Source organism: Antechinus flavipes, chromosome 6 (genome assembly GCF_016432865.1).
Source record: "Antechinus flavipes isolate AdamAnt ecotype Samford, QLD, Australia chromosome 6, AdamAnt_v2, whole genome shotgun sequence".
In the NCBI taxonomy this organism is placed as follows: Eukaryota; Metazoa; Chordata; class Mammalia; order Dasyuromorphia; family Dasyuridae; genus Antechinus; species Antechinus flavipes.
In genome coordinates, this window is record NC_067403.1 from 80594650 (window position 1) to 80612847 (window position 18198).

Genomic DNA, 18198 nt, shown 5'->3' on the forward strand with positions numbered 1-18198 from the left:
GATTCTAAGGTCCCATTTAGATCATTGACTTTTGACCTGTCTTTTATCTTGCCACTGGATCAATGTTTCTGCTTCCTTCCTTCCTTCCTCCCTTCCTCCTTTCTTCCCTCCCTTCCTCTCTTCTTCCCTCCCTCCCTTCCTTCTTTCCTCCCTTCCCTACCTTCTTCATTTCCTCCCTCCCTCCCTCCCTTCCTTCCTTTCTTCCTCCCTTCCTCCCTTCCTTCTCTCCTCCCTTCCTTCCTTATTTCCTCCCTCCCTCCCTCCCTTCTTTTTTTCCTTCCTTCCTTCCTTCCTTCCTTCCTTCCTTCCTTCCTTCCTTCCTTCCTTCCTTCCTTCCTTCCTTCCTTCCTTCCTCTCCTTCCTCTCTCCCTCCGTCCCTCCCTCCCTTCCTCTCTCCCTTCCTTCCTTCCTTCTTTCCTCCCTTCCTTCTTTCTTTCCTTCCTTCCTTCCTTTCTTCCTTATTTCTTTTTCTTTCTTTCTTTCTTACCTAATTTTTTTTGAGCAGTTCAGTTAAGTGATTTGCCCAGCATCACACGCTACTAAGTATCTGAAACTGGATTTGAACTCAGGTCCTCTCAATTCCAGGAATGGTGTTCTATCTGCTACACCACCTAGCTGCCCCCAATTCTTTCTTTATAGTAGGACTTGCTGCCTCTAGGTCTGACCCACAGTCCTGTTGACCATATCACTTTTAGCAACCACAACTTAACCCCCCCCGAAAAGCTTGTAATAACAATGATAACTAGCATTTATATAGCACTTTATAAGAAGTGTAGAAATCAATTATTTCTGAAATACTGTGGAATAGTGGGTACATTCCTTCATCCTCATCCTACAAATGCCCCATTGAATCTGGGCAATAGCCCAGGTACATAGGTGGACATATTCATGTTTCTCCCTCTCTCTCCCCAGTTGCATTAAGGATAAGATAAAAGAATTTGCCCTGCTTTCTCCAACCCCCCTGACACACACACACACACACACACACACACACACACACACACACACACACACAGAATGATGGGCAGAAATCCTATTATGGGAGGTAGGATGCAGAGGAGCAGCTTGCATCACTAGCTCACATGACCAATCCTTGTCAGAGGAGAGCTCTTTAATTCTCTGTGACTTTGACCTCCATCTGCAAACTGGGTCCCCTCATGGTAGTGATAGCACAGGATTATTGTGTGCCAGAACAATTGTGAATGAAGGCATTTTACAATTGCCGGGTATGAGCAAACTGGAAATAATGCATTCATCTTTTGGAAGCAAACCAGTGTTGGCAGGCCCATAGGAACTATGTTGACTAAGGACATGTTCTCAAAAGTCCCCCAAACACAGACAAAGGGACAATTGTATGTGAGGGGAAAATCCTACATTTTTCTAATATTGTTTTTTATGTTTTTCTGCAAAAAAAAACCATGGTTTATGAATATTTTTAGAATAACTAAAATGCTTAAGACAGCATTACGCTTCCTTGTGACTTTTAAATGTATTTAAATTATTTCTGTATAATATTTTCTATAATATCAGATCATCATAATTTACCTTCACAGAGGACCAGAATATGACAATGCAAATGCAAAAGCAGAATTTCTTTTTGCCTCTAACAGACACCAGCAATATTTTTTGAAGTTTTATTTGACTTTTACATACTTCTTTATTTTAAACCTCATACCCATTGAGATGTTCCCTATAACAGAGAAACAGTTAAGTAAAACTAATTGACATGAGGACTATGTCTGACTATGTCTGACAGTGCATATCATATTTTTCAACCACTGTCCCCTGCTGTACTACAGAGATGAGAAAGGTGGGTTCTATTATCAATTTGTTGAGCTCAAGATTGGTTATTAATGTTAATCATTCTGTGATAGCCTTTTAATGTTATTTTTGTATACATTATTCTAATTATTATCTATTCTATTCTGCCTCTTTATTTAACTCTATCAGTTCATCCACATCTTCCATTATTTCAAAGGATTCTTCATATTTATCATTTCTTATAGCACAATCATACTGTATTATGTTCATATACCAAAATTTGTTCAGCATTATAACCCCATTTCTAGTTTTTTGCTACTAAAAACATTGCTAATAAAATAAGAGAGAGACGGGATGACTATCTTTTTTGCTTAAAATCTTTCTCTTATTAATTGATAAGTGCTGATAGTGTGCTGAATTTGACTGGATTATAAAAGAAACAGCACACTTAGGTCTTACTTTTGGAAAGACGCTTTCCATTGTTGCAGAATGCAGAAAATATCTTTGATGTTTGGGCCAGGAATAAATCTTGGGAGTCCGCCAAGTGTATTCATGCTGTAAGCTATTGCCAAGACCTTTGCATGAGACAGTCTCTGGTTTCCCTTGTTTCTAGCCTGCTTTAGATTCCTATATTTTCCACAAGTGAAGGAAATTATTATTTGATTTGGAATAATACCAAATCAATATATCCTGTGAAGATCTAAATTACCTTCTGACCCAAAGACTATATTTGTAACCTCAGCATAGCAATAACAAGGATGGGGTGACTAGAGTTTGGATCTGGGGTACCATAGAACCAGTATCTAGAGAATGTATTTCCTCCCTGAAGTGACATTATCAGCCCCATGTTCTATATAATAGCACCCCCAGCATTTGACCAAGCTTCAAACTGATTTCCATTGTTGGTCTAACCCTTTCCTGGGCTCCTCTCCAATTCTTCTACTTCCTCCCAGGAGGTTGGGATGTCATAGATCTTACCATGAAGGAGGTTCTAAAGGGTAGCACATAAGCAAGACAGTTTTAAAACTAAACATATTGAATTGAATACAATATTTTCCATATTAATTTTTTTCTCAAAAATCTGTACATAATGACTGTTCTTTTTTTGGTTTATAGTATATTTTTATGTTTGTGTTAATAATTTTTAAGCAATCATAAATAGATCTTTCTGGCTCACTTTTTCCTCTCTCATATTCTAAAACTCTTGGAATCTTCTCCAATTAGCTTATTTCTTGGTGACTCATCTGTTAGGAAAACAAAAGCCAACAGTTGGAATTGAAATATAAAACATTTGAGATAGAAATGAACAGCAAAACAATAGAAAGTAATCATAGCCTGTACTCCCCATGACTACAGTTTCCCTTATTCTTTCTCTCCAGAATAATTTGGGGTTCACTTCTGTCAAAGACTCCCAACTCTCATAAGGGAAAACCAGGCAATAAGTCATAGCCAGTGTTTGTCTTAGAAAAAAGAGATGGGAGCAGAGGTTAGATTTCAGTGCAGAGCATCTGTGTTCCAAAAATCTCTGCTCCAAAAAAACTAGAATCAGAAGCTTTTCCAAAGCTAGGATCTCCTTGTTCTGCTTCAACCAAGAAATCTCCATCTTTCACTGATCTTAAACTTCCATGATGCCTTTTTTCATACTCATCTTTCTTCCAACAGTTCCTCTTTCTCAACACTTATCAGAGTCTGAAATGGTAGGTCAGCTCCCCAGAAAAGTAGTTTCCTAATCTCTTTTAATCAGTAATAATTCCCCAAGACCCAGTACTTTATGGAAAAATGTAACATTCTCATATAAGTTGTCATGTTTTATATCTTTCCTGGACCCTCTGTAGATGGATCAGGAAGAAAGGAATATTTGCCATATTAGTCTATTTATTATTTATTATATTATTAAGTCTATTTGCCATATTATCAAATGAAATAATATGGAATGGTAGAAAAAAAAATTTAAACCAGATAAAAATCTCATTTTCAGAAGTACATGAAAGAGAAGAAAAAATTAAGTATCATAAAAATCAGAAATTGTTAATATTGTTGATTCAGTATTTATTTTAAATACTGGGTACAGAGTTTTGTGCTTGATATGGGAGAAATATAAAGTTTAGATTACAAATAGTCCTAGCCCTCATGAAGCTTAAAATGTGGTCAGCAATAATACATATCTAACTAATATACAGTGTAATAAGTACATTAGCAGTCTCTAGGACAAAACTAAATGTGACTTCCAGGAGGGAAAGAATAGCAATTATAAAAAGGAGAAAGGACCATTTAAGACTTCATGGAAGAGAAGCATTTTTGTTGGATCCGAAAGGATTAGTAGGAATTCAGTGAATAGAAAGGAAGAAGTACATAACAGGCAGAGGAAACAGTGAGCAAAGGCACTGACATTTGAGTCAAGAAAATGAAGGTTATGTTTGAAGGGTAATAAACAGTTTAACTAGAGCATAAGCTGCATGAAAGGGACTAATATTAGATAAGGCTGAGAAAATAGAAGGATGCCAGATTATGGGGTTTTGACTGCAAAGCAAGGAAATACAAATATTATTGAGCAGAGATTTGGGGGAAGAGATTTGACATCTTTGCAAAGGGTATATTTAAAAATGAAACAATGTGAAAGATAAATTAGTTCATGTGAGTAACAGTGGCAAGAAATCTGGCTGGAAACTACTGCAGTAGTCTAGGGATGAAATAAAATAGTGACCCTGAAAAGATATGGATAAATATAAGCAATGTCAGGGAGGTCGAATTGACTGGAATTGGTGGTAGCTCAGATATGAGTGATAAGGGATAGGATAATCAAAAATAATAGCAATGTATCAAAGATGAGAAATTGTCAGATTGCTTTCCAGAATGGTTGGATCATTTCACAACTACACCAATAATGTGTTAGTATCCTAATTTTCCCACATCCCTTCCAACATTCATCATTATCTTTTCTTATCATCTTAGCCAATCTAAGAGGTGTGAAGTGATACCTCAGAATTCTTCATTTGAATTTCTCTAATCATTAGTGATTTAAAGCATTTTTCATATGACTAGAAATGGCTTTAATTTCTTCATCTGAAAATTGTCTGTTCATATCCTTTGACCATTTATTTATCAACTGGGGAATGGCCTGTATTCTTATAAATTTGAAATTTTAGAATTTTTTATAGATTTTAGAAATATATATTTAGGAAAATGTTTACATTTATCAGAAACACTAGATATAAAAATTTCCCCCAAAACTTTTACTGTTAAAAAAGATTTCTGAGTTCCTAGAAAATGGATTGGACTTAAGAGCAAAATCCCTTTAACCTAATTAAGATTACTTCTTATCTCCAAACTTAACTAGATTGACTAGTTAAGGAAAATGATTCTCAGGATGTGGTGGCCCTTTTAACTGATTCTTGCTCTATTAGCTAGATTTATGCTGTTTGCTTAACTTTTTCAGGATTGTTGAGAAATTCAAATGAGATAATACTTGTAAAGTGCTTAGCACAGTACCTGGCACATAGTAAGCATTATAGAAGTTATTGTTTACTTACTAGGAGCCATTGAAAGATTAAAAATATAATGTATATAAGTCCTTTGAAACCCCAGAACACTGTATAATATCAATTATTGAAATAGGAAGAACCACAGAAACAATTTGCAGGGTTGGCAATAATGTAAAGGCAAAATCCACTGAAAGACAACAACTCTGAAGCAATTTCTAAATAATAATTTGCATAGCACTCACTATATAAAAGATATAAAATATATATTAACAAATAAAGCAAAAACATCAACTATTATAACACTAATAGCTAATATTTATATGTTTCTTTAAAGTTTACAAAGTGGTTTCAATTTTACAACAATCCTACGAGGTTATTCTTGCTATCATTATTCCCATTTTACCCGATGAGGAAGCAGATTAAATTGGCTGGGATCACTTAGCTAGTAAAAGGGTGAGATGGCTTTTGAACTCAGGTTTTCCTAACTCCAACCTTCTGTTCTTTAAGCCACTTATTAATAATTATTTTTAATATTTTTGTTTTGGGGCAACTATAATGTGTTATTCTAGTGAGAGAAAAAATGCTGTTATCTGTCCTTATGTCAGATGTGGATTGCTCTTGTGTCTCCTAGGTGATGGAATTTTACTGCCAGTCTTGTGAGACTGCCATGTGTCGAGAGTGCACAGAAGGGGAGCACGCCGAACACCCCACTGTCCCACTCAAAGATGTGGTGGAACAGCATAAAGCTTCCCTTCAAGTCCAGCTCGATGCTGTCAACAAGAGGTAAGGAGAAGTATCTCACTTTTCCTTCCTGATTCACAGCCACGAGGGTGATGTTTCACCTCATCATCCATCTTAGTGGGGCTATCACCTAAAATAGGTTAGTGGGGTCACGTTACCTCTCTAAGAACTGGTGTTTTCACATTTATTTTCACTACTATTCATAGGAACAATTATGGACTACTTAACACTGAGGCAGATTCTCTACCGTATGCTCAGACCCAGCTGTGTAATGAACAGGAGGATGACTATTCAACTTACTCAGCTCGTGTAAAAAAGAAAAAATTAAATAAAGTACAATCTAGGGACGTGCTTACAAAGCAACTAAGAGATTTATATCAGGATTCAGTCTCTTTTAAGCTCTGGTCTGACACCCACCATTTACCATCGCTGGTTTTGGGAACTTTAGGCCCATCAGAATGAAATAAAGCTTGTCTTGCTTTGCCTATGTCTATTTAAACCTTTCTCTGCTTCAGTTTCTTTATCTATAATATGGGTACTATAATATTTTTAGTACTTACCTTATAGGTAAAGATAAAAGGAGATTAAGCATGTAAAGGTGCTTTGTAAAAGTCAAAACTCTATATCCCAAACTGTATGTTTGGTGCTGTATTTTGAGTCCATTACCTCTCAGTCATTCTTCATCATGAATCCTTTGCAATTGGACTTGGTTAGAACATTGATCAATGTTCTTAACTCTTTTAAAGATATATATTTTTATAGCATTTTTTAAATAATTTGTTTTTTATATACAGATACTTTTCTTTTAGAACTCAGGACTGATATAGAATGAGTTTCATCACTAATAGGTTCCAAATCAATAAAATCACAGACCCTGACACTCCTCCCTGACCTCCTCAAAATCACAACTCACAAATCTTTAGCTGATGACTTTTCAAAACTATGTACAGTTATGCTGAAAGATGTGGAAATTATTTTCTTATTATGCATCATATTTGGAAAACTAGCAACAGTACAGTTTAGTGCTGTTAACCAATTACCGAGGAACAACTAAATATCTATTGTTCCTACTATTCCAAGGGGTGAAGATACAAGAAGAGACCAGAAAAAAGCTTCTGCCTTCAAGCAGCTCACAATCTAATGTTAGAACTTTGTTTTTAAGGGCAGAAACTTTGAGCTCAAAGAGTAATCTTTTGTGATTTTCTTCCCCAGGCTCCCAGAGATAGACTCTGCGCTTCATTTCATATCTGAAATCATCCACCAGTTAACCAACCAAAAGGCTAGCATTGTAGATGACATCCATTCCACCTTTGATGAGCTCCAGAAGACTCTCAATGTGCGCAAGAGTGTGCTGCTTATGGAGCTGGAGGTGAATTATGGCCTTAAACACAAAGTAAGTGCTCAGGTCTTTGATTTTTAAAAAATCACATCAAAAAATTTTAAAAATCAGATTTGTTTTCTTGTTTTTCAAGTAAATGCATGCTATCTATCTGTGGATCAGGAGTTTACCTTTTTGGGATCCAAAAGTACAGAGAAATTCCCCAATGGGTACTGAAGGTCATTCTGTACTTTTTGTACTTCATAAACTCTTCAGATGGTTGCTCAGAGATATTTTTCCCCCTTCTAGTATCTACTGAGATCTAAGATCTTAAGCACCAATTAATAGTAAATGATTCTTCTCTATTCTCCCTACCCAATACACAAAACACACACACACACACACACACACACACACACACACACACACACACAGAGGGAGAGAGGGAGGGAGAAAGAGAGGCACATGCATGCACACATGTCACTCTATTGTACAAATAATTGCGCTTTTTAAAAATTATTTTAATAAACATTTATTTAACCTCTCCTTCCCACTATCTCCTTATAATGGAGCAATTTAAAAATAAATGAATAAAACCAAAACAATCACAATAAATACACAAAACAAATGTCCACAGTTGTCTTGCTTAAATATACATGTCTCACTCTGGATTTTAAGTCCCTAACCTCTTAGGCAAGAGGTGGGTAGTGTGAATCATCCTTAGTCCTCTGGGCTCCTTGTAAATCATTCCATTAATCAGAGCCCTAAAGCTTGACTACTTCATCTTCATTGTTTGCTCACTAACACCTACACCATTCCCTACAAATAATTTTAGCCTGAACACAGATAAGAAATCTGTATGTGTGCTAGTTATTGTGCTAAGAATAAAAATGGGAATTAAAAAGAATAAAAAGTAGGTGGCAACTCCAGCCCAAAAAGTGTTTTTTGTTCATGTTTTTTATTTGTTTTGATCTCTGTAGTGGGGAAAGGAAAGGTTTAGAATAGTGAATATTTCAGGTAACAAGAGGATCTATTTATCTGACAAGTTCTTTATAGTGAGGCGTCCACCTACTCACATCAAAACCCAGTGCCCTTTGAAATAGGCAATGAACAAGGAAAGGGGAAAAGGAGAAATGTTTTAAGTATTCTGAAGCCCTCAAGATTTTCAGACTTCAAATATACCAAAACAAGCATCTGTTAAAGTATTCATTATGTGTATGGCACTGATTGTACAAAGAAAGATTAAAAACTCATAGAACTGTTCTCAAGTTCTCCCATTCAAATTGGAGAGACAACCGCAAATAATTATGTGTATCCTTTATACAGATGGTATGAAAAGAAGGTAATTTAGGGGGAAAAAACTTAAGTATAAAGAGGTTAGAATATTTCTTTCTATTCAAATCTTGTCTCTACTACTTAGAAGCGTTCCCTTGTGACTTCGGTCAAGCCACTTATTTTCTCCAGGCTCCAGTTTCCTTATCAGTAAGATGAAGGGATTGTACTAAATATCCTTCAAGGTTTCCTCCTGCTCTAGATCTATGATTTTATGATTCCGTGAACAGTTTCTCATTTAAAGTGAAATTTACCCTCAATAGGTTAATCAAACACCATTTATACATTGCAAGAGCCATTCATTGAATAGGTTTGGAATCTTGTCTGCTAAAAGCACCATCACAAAGCACCCCATCTCTTCCCATCTCTTCTCCTTATCCTTACTTGGACCAATCTCATTTTATCTATCTGTTAATGAAATGTCTTTTCTAGTTGTAAGGTCAAATATTATCTTTTCACTAATTGGGTGCCTTAACATTGCTGCAGGTCCTTCAATCACAACTGGATACTCTGCTGGAGGGACAGGAGAACATCAAAAGTTGTAGCAATTTTACTGCTCAGGCCCTCAACCATGGCACTGAAACAGAAGTCTTGCTAGTTAAAAAACAGATGAGTGAGAAGCTCAATGAACTTGCTGATCAAGACTTCCCTTTGCAGCCCCGGGAAAATGATCAGCTTGATTTCATTGTAGAGACTGAAGGACTTAAGAAATCTATTCACAACCTGGGGACTATTTTAACCACCAATGCTGTGGCCTCTGAGACAGTTGCTACAGGTGAAGGCCTGAGGCAGACTGTGATTGGACAGCCCATGTCCGTCACTATAACAACTAAGGACAAAGATGGAGAGCTGTGCAAATCTGGGAATGCTTATATCACTGCTGAACTGAGTACTCCTGATGGCAGTGTGGCCGATGGAGAAATACTTGACAATAAAAATGGTACTTATGAATTCTTATATACTGTACAGAAGGAAGGAGATTTTACTCTCTCCCTGAGACTCTATGACCAGCATATTCGAGGCAGCCCATTTAAGCTTAAAGTGATTCGTTCAGCAGATGTGTCTCCTACAACTGAAGGGGTCAAGAGGCGTGTTAAGTCTCCAGGAAGTGGTCATGTGAAACAAAAAGCCGTGAAAAGACCTGCAAGTATGTACAGCACTGGAAAAAGAAAAGAAAATCCCATTGAAGATGATTTGATCTTTCGAGTAGGTAAGGAAAACATGGAAGCTTACTGATGCAATATTGAGAAAAATTAATTTCTGTCTACTGATAGCTTGAAAAGTTTTATTTTGTGCAAAATTTATTTAAAGTTAGAACTTCCTGCTTAAAAATATTGTGAGATACAAGATTGGCCAATTGATGTGGGAGTATAGTGTCCTTTGAAAGAGGCAACGAACAAGGAAAGGGGAAAAGGAGAAATGTTTGCTTTTAAGTATTCTGAAGCCCTCAAGATTTTCAGACTTCAAATATACCAAAACAAGCATCTGTTAAAGTATTCATTATGTGTATGGCACTGATTGTACAAAGAAAGATTAAAAACTCATAGAACTGTTCTCAAGCTCTCCCATTCAAATTGGAGAGACAACCGCAAATAATTATGTGTATCCTTTATACAGATGGTATGAAAAGAAGGTAATTTAGGGGGAAAAAACTTAAGTATAAAGAGGTTAGAATATTTCTTTCTATTCAAATCTTGTCTCTACTACTTAGAAGCGTTCCCTTGTGACTTCGGTCAAGCCACTTATTTTCTCCAGGCTCCAGTTTCCTTATCAGTAAGATGAAGGGATTGTACTAAATATCCTTCAAGGTTTCCTCCTGCTCTAGATCTATGATTTTATGATTCCGTGAACAGTTTCTCATTTAAAGTGAAATTTACCCTCAATAGGTTAATCAAACACCATTTATACATTGTAAGAGCCATTCATTGAATAGGTTTGGAATCTTCTTGTCTGCTAAAAGCACCATCACAAAGCACCCCATCTCTTCCCATCTCTTCTCCTTATCCTTACTTGGACCAATCTCATTTTATCTATCTGTTAATGGAATGTCTTTTCTAGTTGTAAGGTCAAATATTATCTTTTCACTAATTGGGTGCCTTAACATTGCTGCAGGTCCTTCAATCACAACTGGATACTCTGCTGGAGGGACAGGAGAACATCAAAAGTTGTAGCAATTTTACTGCTCAGGCCCTCAACCATGGCACTGAAACAGAAGTCTTGCTAGTTAAAAAACAGATGAGTGAGAAGCTCAATGAACTTGCTGATCAAGACTTCCCTTTGCAGCCCCGGGAAAATGATCAGCTTGATTTCATTGTAGAGACTGAAGGACTTAAGAAATCTATTCACAACCTGGGGACTATTTTAACCACCAATGCTGTGGCCTCTGAGACAGTTGCTACAGGTGAAGGCCTGAGGCAGACTGTGATTGGACAGCCCATGTCCGTCACTATAACAACTAAGGACAAAGATGGAGAGCTGTGCAAATCTGGGAATGCTTATATCACTGCTGAACTGAGTACTCCTGATGGCAGTGTGGCCGATGGAGAAATACTTGACAATAAAAATGGTACTTATGAATTCTTATATACTGTACAGAAGGAAGGAGATTTTACTCTCTCCCTGAGACTCTATGACCAGCATATTCGAGGCAGCCCATTTAAGCTTAAAGTGATTCGTTCAGCAGATGTGTCTCCTACAACTGAAGGGGTCAAGAGGCGTGTTAAGTCTCCAGGAAGTGGTCATGTGAAACAAAAAGCCGTGAAAAGACCTGCAAGTATGTACAGCACTGGAAAAAGAAAAGAAAATCCCATTGAAGATGATTTGATCTTTCGAGTAGGTAAGGAAAACATGGAAGCTTACTGATGCAATATTGAGAAAAATTAATTTCTGTCTACTGATAGCTTGAAAAGTTTTATTTTGTGCAAAATTTATTTAAAGTTAGAACTTCCTGCTTAAAAATATTGTGAGATACAAGATTGGCCAATTGATGTGGGAGTATAGTGTCCTTTGAAAGAGGCAACGAACAAGGAAAGGGGAAAAGGAGAAATGTTTGCCTTTAAGTATTCTGAAACACTAAAGATTTTCAAAACTTCAAATATACCAAAAGAAGCATCTGTTAATGTATTCATTATGCATATCCTCATTGCCTGACTCATCTTTTATGAGAAATCTCAGAAAGCTAAATTGACTGGCTTGAGTTTCAGGCCCTTCAAACTTTGCAAATAGAGGGCAAAAAGAATTCACTAAAAGGCAGGTTGGAGATAGAGAATAAGCAAAGGATGTGGATAATCAGCTCCCAAATAAATGAGAATTAAGTATACAATTATATCTATCATTGACAACTGAAAAACATTTTATTATTTAGACATCATGGTGGAGTTGAAAGAGAGATGGGTTTAGAGTCAAGACCTAGTTCTGAATTCTGAGTTTGTAACTTAATACATGTGAGTGAATGAATGAATGAGCAATTGAAAATAAAATTATCTTTTTTCAGATACTGTCCTACAAATACAAAAGCAAGATAGTCCCTGCCCTCAGGGTGTTCAGATTAGAATAGTGGAAGACAACAAATACAGAGAAGTAGTATAATACTCCTCTCAAAGAATATTTTGGTCTGAGAAGTCATGATAGAGTAGCCATAGGAGAGTTAATTGACATGCCTTTTATAGGAGCAAGTATTTAATTATATTCTACAATAGAAGATAAAAATTGGAGAGATGAGGGGAAGAGAAAGTTAGCTTGTTATCTTCTTTTTGGTTTTTTTTTTTCTTTTTTTTCCTCCTCCTCCTCCCTCCTCCTTCCTCTTTAAACACAATTAAGCTGTGTTTACTCCGAAATTCCCAATGACATTTCCAGGAGTTTTCTTTGAGAGAACTTGGCTTGCCTGAATGACTCTGGATTTAACCATTCTGAGCCTCAGTTACTTCCTTAGTTAAAAAAAAAGAAGCTGAACTAGACCATTTAATATTAAAAGTCCCATGATTTCATTTGTTGTTTTTTTTTTTCCATTGTTAATCGACTCTTGCGCCTTAATGATTAAAGCTAAATCTTCATTAAGGCTGTGATGACACTAATTGTTTGATCTCTTCAATAATGGAGGTGATGTAACAAATCCATTGGAAAAGCAGCTGTTGGGACTGGAATAGTTAATTGCAGCTTAGATGCACAGGTGGCTGAGATGTGCAATCAATCAATCAACAAGCATTTATTAAGCAGAGTGAAGGATTTTTTTAAAAATTGCATCATGAGCTATATTCTACATCTAGATTTCATCTTCTTCCCCCCTTGCTGTTGCATACTATTAACTGAGACATAGGCACATGCAAAATATTTCTGAACTGAATTCTGAAGAGCTGCAATTGTGTGTTAGCTACCCACACATGCCTGGGAGGGTCTAGCAGACCCTCCAGAATGATAACTGAAAACCTCTGTTCATATTAGTTACAAGCAGGAAAGCCTTTGTCAGTGTTCAGAACCCAGTTGTTTTCAATGAAAAACATACAGAGATACTGGCAGTTAATCACTTCTGTCTTAGAACTCAGTTGATTATCACATTTTTGCTCATGCTGATGATATATTAATAATCTGTGCATAATAATAGGCAGCTCAAAGATTTATACAAGGACACTGTAGCTGTAGTAGTACATAGTACAATTAATAAATGTGTTGACTTGTAGTGTCACGGAAAGAGCACTGGATTTTGCAAAAGAAGATCAAAGTTCAAGCCTCAGCTCTAGCATTTATTAATGGTGCCATCTTGGGCAAATTACTCCACTTCTCAGATCCTCCATTTCTTCATTTATATATTGGGGATATTTGTGCTTTCACCACAGGGCTGTTCTTAGGCACAGATGAGATGATTGTAAAGCCCTATGAACTAGAAAGAACTGTGTAAATAAATGTCACTTACATTACTCTATTTAGAGTAAATATATCATGCTTATTCCAAAGCTTTCCATGACATCACTGGGAGTATTTGGTTTTTCTAGGACACAACTTTGCTACAAAATTTTGGGAGCTTAGAAGATTTGATTACTATCTGAAATTAATTTTTTTCTTTACTACTTTTGCTTTCTAAAGAAGAGATACTTAATATTTTTTCTTCCTTCTCAACCCTGAAAACCTAATTATGTTGCCTTAATGAATGAATGATGATTGGGATCTAACACCATCTCCGAAACTGCCTTGAAATGGAAATGTCTTAGCTAAGTAACCTGAGCATCTGTGTAAGATAATAGGGCCTTGAAATGTCAGGAATTCTTTTTTCCTGTGTCCCAGTTTGCCGACTAGACACCATAAGCTAGCTTTGTCAGCTCTTCAAGGAAGCCCTTGAACAAAGAGAAGAAACCAGAAGCTGTGGGAAGTTGTGAAAGTGCAGTTTAGAGGCAATTTAAATATGTAATTAATATGCTATCATCCTGGCTACAAAAAAAGGCGTTTGAATGGAAATTTCCCTAGTAATAGGCATTTGTACTCTAGTTTGCCTTTCAGTCTAAAATGGAGTTGGTAGAATCATTTAGGTTGTTTAGATTAGATTCAAATGTCTAGAAAGAAGAAATTCTTTTGTCGTTTTTGTGGCTCTCATTCCTAGCCTTATGTGGGTTTTTCCAACCCTGCTATGCATGTGCAGAGAGACAAAGAGACAGAGACAGAGAGAAAGACAGAGATAGAGTGTGAGTGGGAAAGGAGGGAAGGAGAGAGGGAGAGAGAGATGGAGAGAGAAAAAGAGAGAGAAGGAGAGGAAGAGGGAAAGAGAGGGAGAGGAGGAGAGAGAGAAAGGAAGAAAGGGAGAGGGAGAGGAGAGGGAAGGAGAAGAGAGGGAAGGAGAGGAAAAAGGGAGACAGAGACAGAGAGAGAGAGAGAGTCGGGGAGAGAGAGGGAGAGGGAGGGACAAAGACAAATAGAAGGAAAGAGAGAGACAGACACACAGAAAGAAACAAATATACATACTTCAGATGGAAAGTCATGCTTCACTGATAACTAAGGAAAACTATATGAAGCTCCAAATTCCATCTTTTGAACGGACTATCCTTTGTTAGCTCCATTTCCCTTTAGAGATAGGGTACAAGAATAGATATGGTGACTGGCTCATAATAAGTATTTAATAATCACTTTTTCATTCATTTAAGATAATAAAATAATGGCTGAAAATATTCATAGGAAAAATGAAAATTAAGAGGCTCTAACAGTGAACCAAAAGAGTGATTACCTGAATTATAGAAATCAGATGTTTTAAATAAGTCTCAGGTAAATCTATCCTGTGATGAGGTGAAGAGCCCTTCTTAACATTGAATAGGATGTAACAAAAAGTATTTATTAAGCATTTACTATGTGTCAAGCACTGAGCTAAGTGCAAAGAATACAAAGAGAAAAATAAAATAATCCCTACTTTCCAGGAATTCAGATATAAATTACATTTGTGGGAATACAATCCTGGCATCTCAAAACTGGTCATTGGCAAAAGGCTCTTCTCACTGGCAATGAGAATGTTTACTCCTCATTCTGTGCTCTCTGAGAAGGCTGAGGAGAATTTCACACCAGTGACCTGGCTTGAGTTACATTCAGTTCATAGCAGAGGCAAAAGCGAGGCAATACTTGGGTGCATCGAGAACATGGCAAGTCCCAGAGGGCATCTGAGTTCTTGGCCTGGTTCTGTTATTTGCTAGCTCTATAACCTCATATATGATCTCATTTAGCCTCAGTTTTCCCATCTGTATAATGAGGAATAGCCATAGCACCTCTATCACAAGTCTGTTTGGAGGATTAAATGAGATAACATATTAACATGCTTTTAAATGGCAAATCCTTATAGAAACATGGGCTATTATTTTTATCATTACTTTTCTAGTCTATTTTTTCTAAGTTGTTTGAAGTCTAGATTTTTGCCTTTTATCTTCAGAGGTGGGATATAGTTAATTTTTAGTAATGATAGCTAAATTGGTCGTTAGATTCATTTATAAATTCAGAAATTGCTAGAATTGGAAAGCAGCTTAGAGGTTCAACCTCATTATTTTATAAATGAAGCCTGGAAAAGTTAAATTGGTCAAGGTCACATAACTACTTCAAGCTAGAATAGAGATGTGTCCTTAGCTGATGATGAGCATTAGGTCTGCTCACAAGTTCCTCTGCTTGGTAGCCCATTATAATATGATATAGTGTGTTCTCTCTCATACAAGTCTCTCCCCATCCAATCATCCGTTCAGTTGCCAATATGATTTTCCTATAGATTTGCCATATTACCTTTCATCCTCTTCCCCAATCAATTCCATTGCTTCCCTATCTCTAGAACCAGATATAAAGTTCTCTGTTACTTAAAACTCACTACAATCTGGTCCCTTTCACTTCTCCAGTTTTCTTAATTTTCCTTCTTTCTGTGCCCTCTGTGACTCAGCTCCACTGGCCTTTTCATTGTTCCTTGCAACCCAAGTTCAATTTCTTTTCTCTATCTGTCCCCTATACCTGGTTTCCCTCTTTATCTAAACTTAAATTTTTTTCAAAATATTTCAGATCTCACTTTCTGTGAGAGGCCCCTTCAGGTTTCCTGGCTGCTAGTGCCTTCCGCTTTGAGAGTATATCTACTCCACATATATCTTGTTATTTTCATGTTTGTCTCTCCATAAGAATATAAACCCTCAAAGATAGAGACTATTTTGTTTATTTTCTTTGTATTTTAGTGCTTAACAGATTTATCTGGCATATAGCAAGCAATTGGTATCTTGCTAACTTGATTAAGGTAAAATAATTCAGGAAGAGTTGTTTTATAATTTTAAGGGGATTATTCTCATATTCCTTTAAAAATCAACTTTAAAAAACATTTAGCATTGTCAAATCAACATTGGGGTCTTTTAATGAAATCTTCTGAATCAAGTAAAACTTAAAAGATTTCCTGGATAAAGTCTATGGAAAATGCATGTCACATTAACAAGCTTTAGGATAGAACACAGATAAACTTCAGTGTATATTTAGGATTTCAAAAAATGATTTGTCTGAGCTTTTATAATTTTGTAGAGTTAGCTAAAAACATTTAAAGAAGCAGCAGAAGCACAAATTATTCTCTTCTTATGAACATTCATTTTATTTTGTTTTAGCTCCAGGCTGAACTAACTACATTCATTTCCATTTATGTAGCACTCTCTAATTTAGCACATGTTATTTAATCCTTTCAACTCTATGAAGCATAGATAATATATTTGTGGATCTTCCATTTCACAAATAAGATAATTGGGGAACCGTGAGCTCAAAGTAAATTATCTAAGGTCACATAAGCAATAACTAATGAGTCTGGGACTTGAACCCAAAAGTTTAAGAATCCATATACATATGTAGCCATCAGAAGTCATCTAGTTCAGTCTGCTCGTTTTATAAATGAGGAAGCTGAGACCCAGAAAGGTTAAATGCTTTGCTCAAGGTTGCACAGATGATAGATTATAATATATTTTCGTTATTCCCATAGTTTGGACATGCTCCACATGTAATAGTTTGAATCCTGGCCACTGGTACTGCTGTTGCAAAGATTTATAGACTCCCATTGCATCCCAGAGCCATCCCCATCCTGATCTCTATCTTGCCATTGCACCTCAATGGCTCTGAGGGGGAAAGTGAGGCAGGTAAACTTGCTTAGACTAAATAGAGAAGACCTAGAACATAATTAACCTCCATCTCTCAGCCAATCAGGTGTTATCTCCACAGCACACATCATCATATGCTGTTTTTCAGTAGACATTCAAACTTGCATGGGTTTGTCAGTGGGTGTTAGCAAGAATTAAAATCCAGACCCTCTCACTACAAATCCAGTAGTTTTTTTCATTATCCAACACAGACATATGTCCATATGACTGATATGGTCTGTCTGTTGCAGGTATATTTTGGACCCTTTTTGACACTCTGGTGAAACTTGTGGATGCCTCAGAATAATTGTTTTATATATTTGTAATGGAAGGAAATGATAAATTTCAGGTCAAGATGAATAAACAAAGATGTAATTGTTTCCCCATTCATCTTCATAGTCTTTTGAAATCTAGTTGTATTAAAAACCCATAATAGGAAAAGGGAGGGAGAAAAATTTGATCATCACAGATCTATGTACAGTGTTCTCTTGGTTCTGCTCACTTCCCTCAGCATCAGTTCATATAAGTCTTTCCAGGCCTCTCTGAAATCATCCTGCTCATCATTTCTTATAGAATAATAATATTCCACTACATTCATATTCCATAACTTATTCAGCTATTTCCCACCTGATGGGCATCCTCTCAGTTTCCACTTCCTTGCCACTACAAAAAGGGCTGCCACAAACAGCACATGTGGGTCCTTTTTTTTTTTTTTTAATCTCTTTGGAATACAGACCCAATAGAGACACTGATGGATATATTTAAAAGGTATGCACAGTTTAATAGCTCTTTGAGTATAGTTCCATATTGTTTTTCAGAATGGTTGGATGAGTTCACAACTCCACCAACAATGCATTAGTGTCCCAGTTTTCCCACATCCCCTCCAATATTTATCATTATCTTATCCTGTTATCTTAACCAACCTCATCAGGCATTTATTAAGCACGCTTCAGATATG

At 36.5% G+C, this 18198-nt stretch overlaps 1 protein-coding gene across 6 annotated transcripts in view; it reads left to right on the top strand.

The window, feature by feature from the left end:
- The window catches only part of TRIM2 (tripartite motif containing 2), a 109458-nt gene that overhangs the window by 64297 nt on the left and 26963 nt on the right, over positions 1-18198 (top strand). For 5 of the 6 annotated variants that reach the window (XM_051967200.1, XM_051967205.1, XM_051967203.1 and 2 more), the window contains exons 4-6: positions 5875-6026; positions 7197-7377; positions 9121-9844. In XM_051967200.1, coding sequence (XP_051823160.1) covers positions 5875-6026; positions 7197-7377; positions 9121-9844 — 1057 coding nt within the window. Of the gene's footprint in view, positions 1-5874; positions 6027-7196; positions 7378-9120; positions 9845-10746; positions 11471-18198 lie in introns of all 6 variants that reach the window. The other variant, XM_051967206.1, reaches the window with a different exon arrangement.